This window comes from Rhinatrema bivittatum, chromosome 3 (genome assembly GCF_901001135.1).
Source record: "Rhinatrema bivittatum chromosome 3, aRhiBiv1.1, whole genome shotgun sequence".
Lineage (NCBI taxonomy): Eukaryota > Metazoa > Chordata > Amphibia > Gymnophiona > Rhinatrematidae > Rhinatrema > Rhinatrema bivittatum.
Genome location: NC_042617.1, coordinates 306,835,138 through 306,844,890, shown reverse-complemented (window position 1 = coordinate 306,844,890; position 9,753 = coordinate 306,835,138). Strand labels below are relative to the sequence as shown.

The window sequence follows — 9,753 nt, the reverse complement described above, 5'->3', positions numbered from 1 at the left end:
TCAGAAAACCGAAGGAGGAAGTTTCTCTTTTTTTTCTGCATGCACAGAACTTTTACAAACATCTTTTGCACAGGAAACAGAGCTGTGGTGTGAGTCTTGTGGTCTACCCTTTTCTGCTGTTACCCCCTTGAACCAATGAGAAACCAGAACGCAATCACATCACTAGAAAACCAACGTCAGTGCACCAATTGGGGAAGAAGGGAGGATGGGGTGTGGGGAAGTCTATTTTTGAGACTCTGCATCTGTAACTTGGGACGACTTCGCATCAGACAGACAGTGCCTTCTGGCCACACCACTGACTATACGTTTTCCGGAAACACTAGCAATGGCGTTGTCCTCGGTCTACCAGCACAAGCTAGCAGAGAAGCTCACCATTCTCAACGACAGGGGCAAGGGGGTCCTCATCCGCATGTACAACATTAGAAAGGTAAGGATCGGGGGGGGGGGGGGTGTGAGAAAAAGCATGGGCATGGCTGAACCCTTGAAAGTGATTGTTTTTCCTCACCTCAGTAGCTCTTCCTTTTCAGTGAGATGTAAAAAAAAAACCAAACTGGAGGTGGTAGAAGCCATGGGGGGTGGGGAGCTAGTGATATGTGATGGGGGGAGGGGGTGTTGGAGAGATAAGTGGAGTGAGAGCCAGTGGTGGTGGTGGTGGTGATAATCTATATAAGCTTCAGATGTCATTTGGGAGTCAGTAAGGACACACATGTCAGCAGCATCTGAAAAGGCTTCAGAAGGAGATATTGGCAAGAAAGATATGGCATGCACTGGAAAAAAAAAAAAAAAAGAGAGACCTTTGGGAAAGTAAAAGCAGGAAAATGATCAGGTTTTTGTTTCAAGTAAGTCTCACTTCCAACGCAGAAGCTTTGCTTACTCTAGAGACCTGGAGTAGGCCTGGAAATCCTGATAGGGCAGGTCATTTTCAAAAGCATAGGTAGATGCTTTTACCCCCAGAAAATAGCTTTTTTAATTTGCCTAGCTAGTTATGCAGGTACCCTTATGTGTATATATCCCATTCATGCTAAGTTCACCTGGACTGAGAGGAGTATTTCCTGGGGGAAGAGTTGGGGAGGGCTTTGCATGGGTATGCATACATTTGAAAATTCAAATGTAGGTGTGTAAATGTTATTGAAAAATTTCTGTGGACTAAATTAAAGTGTAGGTGGATGGAGATTTGATGGGATCATTTTCAAAGCGGACTAATGCTCATAAATCCCATTTGAAAATTAGTGTAATTTATGTGCATATTTGCCAGCTAACCTTATGCACGATGTTACAGAATTACTCCCTAAATGCACATCTGAGGATTCCTCGTGAATCTTAATGTGGTGCGGAGTTCTGGCAGCAGTAAACTGGAGTCCATGCCATGCAGACTGAGATAGTTTTCCTCCCGCTCCATTACACGGTACTGTGGCCTCCATAAAATCCAGTTTTCTAGATCTCATCAAACTCACTGACCTTGGAGGAAGGAAACACTGGGCTCGGGCTCCCTTGACCTTTCCAAACACTTCTGTCACACTCCTCGCCCTGCTGAGTCACGTCCAAGTGATGCCATTATAGTCATTTTTTTATAGTGTTATTGGATGTATGCAGTGCTGCATAATAGTGATAAGCATTCAGGTACAAAAGTCCCTTCCTTTAAGACCTTACAATCTTAACAGGCCAATGCAGGTAGCTGAGAGTTAAAAACATTATGCGTTTGATTTCAGTGCAGTTTTAACGCTCAGCTTAAAATATTTTTTAACACCCATTGCAATAATGCTAATGTTATACAAATGCATCGAGAGTTAAAAAATGCGCATTTTAATTCAGGAAAGAGGGGAGCAAAACATCCTTGAAAGGCCATTACTTGGGTAAGTGGCAGGAGCTGCCGCCACCACGTACCCGGATAAACAGCAGCTGCCAGATAGCCAGATAAGTCAGCACTTATCCAAGTATGTGGTGTAGCTCGCTGCTACTTAGCCAGATACTTTATCTGCTGCCACATAATCAAATAAGTCAATATTTATATAGATAAGTGCTGGCAGCCACCACCACTTACCCAGATAAATCAATATTTATCTGGTTAAGTGGCAGTTGCTGCAGGTACTTACCCGGAATGTTCTTGACATATTTCCCCCCCTTTTTAAAAACGTTTTCTTCACTATTTTTTAGTAGCGCTGGAAACTTAACGCTGGCTCTGATCTAGGAGTTAAGTTTCCAGTGCTAAAAAAGGTGTGCTGGCCAGGTGCAGACTCTGTGTCCGGGAGTCCTGTTTAATGCCCTCAGTTGCATGGGATTTATTTCCATTTAGGGATGTGCATTTTCTGCGCGCAAAACTCCTTGCTGCATTAGTAGTAATTTTTTTTGCCTAACTTTCTGTTTACTAATTTTCAAAATATACAAAGTATAAACTTTGCACAGCAATTTGAGAGAGTTTTATAGAAGACTTAAAAAAGCCAATATAGCAATAAAGATAATCAAGTAGTATGTTTTGTGCACAGAAAATGTGCGATAAACTGCAGGCAGAAAGGTGCGTTTGGCTGAATGCATCTTTCTACATCAGCAGAGGCAACAGAAGATAGTGACCTGTCCATGGTCTCAAGGAGAAGCGTGATTTGAATGCTGGTTTTCCTGGTTCCTAGCCTATTAACCACTAGACCACTCCTGCCCTCCCCTGTTTTTTGTTTTTTTTTGTTTTGTTTTTAATGTTATACTTGAAATAATTCTTTTGTAGAGGGAGATGCTGATTCCTACCAATGAAATCTGTGGGTGGGAGGGTGCCTTGGCTATGAGGACTGCTCTCCTCTCAAGGTGAATGGAAAAAAGATGAACAAATAAAAACAAACAAAAAATATACAAATTGATATCTTTTTATTGGACTAATTTACTACATTTCTTGCCTAGCTTATGGGAGGTAATACTCTCTTTCTCAGATCAGAACAGACTGAGTAATAAAAATGAAATTTACCAAAAAATAAAATGAATCCTAAAAGGCATTCCAATGACAGTGTAGAAATTTAGAAACATTGAGGTTCATATTCAAAAGCATTTAGCTAGCTAACCTAGACGTTATCCAGCTAAAAGAATATTTGGGCACATATCCTGCTAAATTCTAGCCAGGTAATAAGTTAGGAAGCTAGAATTTAGCCGGCTATGTTAGGGACGTTCCGGGGGCGTAACTGGGAGGAGTTGAGTTAGCTGGCTAAATTAACCAGCTAACTCCAATTTTCAGAGTTAGTCGGATGACTTGGCCAGCTAAGTCTGGTCAGGTCAAAGAGGTGGATATAGTTAGTTGGCTATCTTTAAGATAGCTGGCTTGACCCTAGAGCAAACAGAGGTCTCGATTAAGCCACTGCAGCTCCAGAAATTGCAGAGAGGTATACAACAGGCACAGTTACTCAAGGCTGCAGGATCAGATAGTCTCCCTGTGGAATTCTACAAGTTATCGCTAGGCCTTATTGGCATTGTTGGGAGAGATGTTTGTTGCACTGGTGGAAGGGGTTCATTTTCCATTGTCCCTTAATGCGGCCCTAATTACGGTATTGCCAAAACTTGGGGTCATATTGGCTTTTTTCTCTGATCAACTTTGATATAAAATTCCTAGCAAAGATGATGGCAGACTGCTTGTCCAAAGTGATTACTGGGCTGGTGGGATGAGAACACATTGGATTTGTGCCAAGGCAGTGTTTGGCATATAGTCTTCATAGAATTATAGTATTTATTTATTTAATGCTTTTTTATACCAACATTCATGACGTTGGTCATATTTATTTATTATTTTTATATACTGACATTTGATCTCAATTGAGATATCACATTGGTTTACATTCAGGTACTGTAGGTATTTCTCTATCCCTAGAGAGCTTACAATCTAAGTTTTTGTACCTGAGGCAATGGAGGGTAAAGTGACTTGCCCAAGGTCACAAGGAGTGACAGCAGGACTTGAACCCTGGTCTCCTGGTTTGTAGGCCACTGCTCTAACTACTAGGTTATTCCTACTCCCTCAATCAAATTGGTTTACAGAAAAACATAGTGTCGTAACAATTGACACTAACAAGAAGAAGAAAAAGTTACAATCAAACAGGGGAGTGGAACTTGGGAGGATGTTAACTAAGAATCTATGAACTAAGTATCTAACTTAGGCCTGGATTTATCAAAATGTGGTAAGTACTGCATGTGATAGCAAAAGGGGTGTGGTTTATGCTAAGTGCCAGACCTGTATTCAACCACTGGGGGACCATTTGTAATGATCCTGAGAGAGAGAGAGAGAGAGAGAGAGAGAGAGAGAGAGAGAGAGAACCTGGCCATAATATCATGGCCCATAGGCAGGTATTTGTATCCCTATGGTAGGCCCACCTAGTAACTCGAGGTGGGGATTAGGTAAGAGTGAAGGGGGTTAGGGGCCACTTTGACATTCTACGTGACACCTACGAACAGAACAGTGGTCTCTTGTGAAGATTTGCTGGCCTTCGGAGTGAGGAAACTCACTCCAAGATGAGATTTGGGCAAGGTTCTCTCAACCTAGGGCATTGTTGGGAGAACCTTGCCCAAATCTCATCTTACCTAATCCCCACCTCGAGTTACTAGGTGGGCCTACCATAGGGATACAAATACCTGCCTATGGGCCATGATATTATGGCCAGGTGCTCTCTCTCTCTCTCTCTCTCTCTCTCTCTCTCTCTCTCTCTGCTTTTCGCATGCGAAAACACCTTACCACATTTTGATAAATGACCCCCTTAGTTAACTAAGTATCTATTGAAAGTAGAAAGAGGCAGCATCTGTACTCTGTATTGTTAAGCTTTGATGCTGAAAAAGCTGTTGATCACGTGGGGTGGGCAACACTTCAAGCAGAAGGGATGGAGGGTTTCTTTCTGGAGATGGTGAAAGTTCTATACAATAAGCCTATGGTTTCAGTGTTAGTCAAAGGAGAGCAAACTCCATATTTTGAGTTGTAAAGGGGCATGCGTCAAGGGTGCCCATTGTCACCGCTACTTTTTATTCTTTCTCTTGAGCCATTACTCAGGAGAATTCAGGTGAACAAGCATTTTAGGTATACCAGTAGAAGGGCATAGTATGCAGAAGTTCAATGACTTGTTGATGCATATAATGAGTTCTTGGAACTTGCTGGAGCCCCTGTTGGAGGAATTTAATGCTTATGGACAGGTCTCAGGGCTAAGTCTTAACTTGGATAAATCGTTAGCATTGCCAGTGATGGATTCTATGAGGGAGGCTTGTGGGGCCGAGCTTCCAATTCCATGGGAACGGGAGACTTTCAAGTGTTTAGTGGTTCAGTTGCACAGAGATCCTATGCAGTTGCATGCAGTGAATTTCCAATGTTTGTTTACAAAAACTAGCACTATTACTCGTAAGTAGATGGACTTCCCTTTGTCGTTAGCTGGGAGAGTGAATAACTATTGTATGGCGCTTTTCCCTAAATGGTTATATTTATTTCAAGTATTGCCCATAAGTTTGAGGAAAGCTGAATGGAGTAAATTAGATTGGCTTATTCATCAATTCCTTTGGCACCATAAGAAACTGCGAGTAGCACTTACAAGCTTAATGAAACCATGGATAGTGGGGGATGGAATTCCCAGATTTAAAACCACTAGTGCACATTCCATAGTCTTACCGAACCCCTGTACATAACTTCCCCCTAAGACCCTTGTATATATGTTATCCATACGTACATAACTTCTCCCTAAGACCCTTGTATATGTTATCCATACAACAAAGAGGATTATTTATTGTGTATATGTTACTCCATTGGAAAATGTACCCAGTTTACTGTTTCACTGTTCGCACTTTCTTCTCTTATTTTTTTCTTTGATTACTTAGAGACCTTCCCTCTTTTTCCCTGTTCATTGTACTTTCGATATTTCAGTTATAATGTAAACCGGTATGATGTTTGCATACTAATATCGGTATATAAAATAAATAAATAAATAAATAAAAGCATACAACATGGCATGTGGGCAATTGGATTATGGGCTCAGATTTTTACACTCCAATGGATATGGAGAGGGCGATTTCCCATTATGATTTAAGATATATTCTTCATGTTAATATGCCGCGCTAACCAATACAGTACAGCATAATGTATTGGTTCAACCCATTATCCAGGCCTGGAAATGGCAATGCATGAAGTTAAACATTAGCAGTAAAATTTTGCATTTCTTGCCAATAATGGGGAATGGAGATTTCTCACTGGGATTGAGATCTCCTCTTTTTCAGAGTGGGCTGCTAAAGGGATTCAAACTATCTCAGAAATGTTGGGAGCAAGAATGGTCCCATTATCTTTTGCTGAGGAACAGCAAAAAAAATGTATCCCCCAAAAGAATTTTTTTGCCTGTCTTCAGTTGAGTCACTATATTCTATCCTTAGACAAGGGAGAATTGCAGAATGAAAATCAGGAGTTTTTGCTAGAGATCTTTGATTGTGAGGATCGTGAAGATCTGCCTAGATGTAGCATTTTCTACAAATATACATTTATAAAGAAAAATGAAAAGCCATTAGACTTTATTAAAATCTTAAAAGGGTGGTGGTTAGACTTGGACTTTTCATTGGCCTCCTCCCATTATCAGAAGTGCTTCGCAAGGATCCGTTCTCTCACTATGAACCTCTCCTTACGAGAGACTCAATATAAATTTCTTATGCGAGCTTTCTACTCTCAGAAACTGTTGTGTCAATGGACCCTTGGACTGGGATAAGATTGGCTCTACCTACAGGGAGGAGCCCTGCAAGTTCTCACTGCCAGCAGGTGGAGCAGAGATCAGTCAGGAGCTTCATCATTACAAGCACACATTCCCCCTAGGTTGACCCTTTGGGTGCCGGGGCTGGCAGGACTTAGGCAAAGCTCTGTGATGAATAGTGATAACATGGTCCAAGGGCCAGCTATAGTTAGGCGTATTGAGAGACCAGACCAGGTTCGAGGCAGGCAACGTTCAAGCATATCAAGAATCCAGGCAAAGGTCGAGGCAGGCAGCGTTCAGGTGTATCAAGAATCCATGCAAGGGTCAAAACCAGGTATCCTTCCGAAGGAGAGGAAGAAAGAAGGATAGGGCAGAGGCAGGCTGGGTAAGCAGCAGGTAAGGCTGGAACAGGCTGGGCAGATGAAGGAAGGGATGAGCAACATCACTACTGGATGCAGCTGGCCCTGTTACTAAAGCAATGGGAGAGCATCTGAGGCAGTCTTAAGAAGGAGGAGATTGATGACATCATCAGAGGATGCTGTGGAGGCTTTCTTGCCGAAGGCCCTTTGAATCCTTCAGTGTTGACACACATGCATGCTAAAGAGGCTGGCAATGTACTGCTGCTGCTGGCGGCATTCTGTTGTGAAGATGCTGCGGACATAACAGTACCCCCCTCTTAGGCCCCTCCTTGAGGCCTGGGGTTTGGGTTTTGAGGGGTACCTCTGGTGGAACTCTTTTAGAAGGCTGGGGTCCAATATGTTGGATGATGGTTTCCATGAGTGTTCCTCTTCCAGAAAATCAGGTACTCAAGCTTTTTGTCTCTCTGGCGGGAGTCCAGGACTTCTTGGACTTCATATACCTTGTCTTCCTCTGAGCAACCTCCTGGGATTCAGGCAGTACTCTGAAGGGCCAGGAAAGTATCGATGGCTTGAGTAAAGAGACATGGAACATGTGAATCTGTAAAGGGGGCAGTAGCTTCAGTTGGTAAGTGACAGGGCCCACTTGTTGTAACACTGGGAATGGTCCAATGAAGCACATTACCAATCGTAGTGAGGGAAGCCGAAAGCGTAAGTATCTGGTGCTTAGCCAAACTTTCTCACCCATTTTGAATTGGGGGGAGCTGGTCTCCTTCAGATGTTGGCAATTTTCTTGACTCATGCAGCGGCCTTTTCAATCAGTACATTGGTTTGCTCCCATAGGCTATGTAATTCTTGTGCCGAAAGTTGAGTTGCAGGTAAAGGGACTGTCATCGGCAAGGGCAATGGAAGCAGGGGTTGCTTCCCATAAACAATCTGGAAGGGGGACGAACCAGGAACTGTGTAAATGAGGTTGTTGTGGGAAAACTGCCCAGTTGTACTGGTACTCATTGACATAGGAGTGAAGGAATGTTTTAAAGTTTCAATTAGTACACTCTGATTGCCCATTGCCTTATGGGTGGTAGGCTGTTGTGTAGCCTTGTATGATGCCAAATTTCTTGCAGAGGGCACACCAGTACTGGGTGGTAAACTGACCCCTTCTGTCTGATAAGATATGCTTTGGTAATCCATGCAGGCGGAAGATGTGAAGGATGAAGAGACATGCCTATTCAGGTGCAGAAGGAAGACTGGACAATAGGATAAAGTGCGCCATCTTGGAGAAACGATCGAGCACTATCCATATCATGGTGACGCTGTTAGAGAGAGGAAGATCCACGATAATGTCAGTCCAGGGTACCCTGGGCTGGCAATGGCTGTAACAGCCCCCAGGATCAGCCATGCAAGGCTTTTTGCCTTGCACAGGTAGGGCACAAGTCCAGCTTCACTTGGGGCCACCAGTAGTGCCGTTGAAGCATTTTGAGAGTTTGTGCCTGTCCAGGGTGTCCTGCTATATGGGAGTCATGGCCCATTTCAACACTTTTTCACACAATCTGGGACAGGTACCGCTGTGGTCAGGAGTATCTTAGGGATCAATTATGTGTCCTGGAGCTTCCGGGACATCCTTGGTCTGGAAGGAGTGGGAGAGAGTGTCTGCTCATTGATTCTTGAGCATGGAGCATATCACAACTCAAAATCGAAGTGGGCAAAGAACAGGGACCAACGAGCATGTCTAGGGTTAAGTTGCTGAGCTTGATGGAGATATTCAAGGTTCTTATGATCTGCATATATGGTGAAGTGATGTTGAGCCCCCTCAAGAAGATGATGCCATTCTTTTAGGACCAACTTATTTATTTCTTTTATTTATTTGACAATTTTTCTATACTGTCATTTGGGGTGCCATCACAACAGTTCACAATTCACATACAGTAGAAAAAATACAATCTTATTAGTCAATTAGTTATAAAATAATAATCAAATATTCAAATAAATATGAATATCCAACTAAAACAATCATAAGAACATAAGAACATAAGAAAATGCCATACTGGGTCAGACCAAGGGTCCATCAAGCCCAGCATCCTGTTTCCAACAGTGGCCAATCCAGGCCATAAGAACCTGGCAAGTACCCAAAAACTAAGTCTATTCCATGTAACCATTGCTAATGGCAGTGGCTATTCTCTAAGTGAACCTAATAGCAGGTAATGGACTTCTCCTCCAAGAACTTATCCAATCCTTTTTTAAACACAGCTATACTACCTGCACGAACCACATTCTCTGGCAACAAATTCCAGAGTTTAATTGTGCGTTGAGTAAAAAAGAACTTTCTCCGATTAGTTTTAAATGTGCCCCATGCTAACTTCATGGAGTGTCCCCTAGTCCTTCTACTATCTGAAAGAGTAAATAACCGATTCACATCTACCCGTTCTAGACCTCTCATGATTTTAAACACCTCTATCATATCCCCCCTCAGTCGTCTCTTCTCCAAGCTGAAAAGTCCTAATCTCTTTAGTCTTTCCTCATAGGGGAGTTGTTCCATTCCCCTTATCATTTTGGTAGCCCTTCTCTGTACCTTCTCCATCGCAATTATATCTTTTTTGAGATGCGGCGACCAGAATTGTACACAGTATTCAAGGTGCGGTCTCACCATGGAGCGATACAGAGGCATTATGACATTTTCCGTTTTATTCATCATTCCTTTTCTAATAATTCCCAACATTCTGTTTGCT

General features: G+C 42.6%; 1 protein-coding gene across 1 annotated transcript in view; it reads left to right on the top strand.

Moving 5' to 3' along the window:
* Window positions 1-219: 219 nt before the first annotated feature.
* NCKAP1L (NCK associated protein 1 like) overlaps window positions 220-9,753 on the top strand; it is a 231,139-nt gene continuing 221,605 nt past the window's right edge. The window contains 1 exon segment of the mRNA XM_029595128.1: window positions 220-427. Coding sequence (XP_029450988.1) covers window positions 326-427 — 102 coding nt within the window. The 5' untranslated portion in view covers window positions 220-325.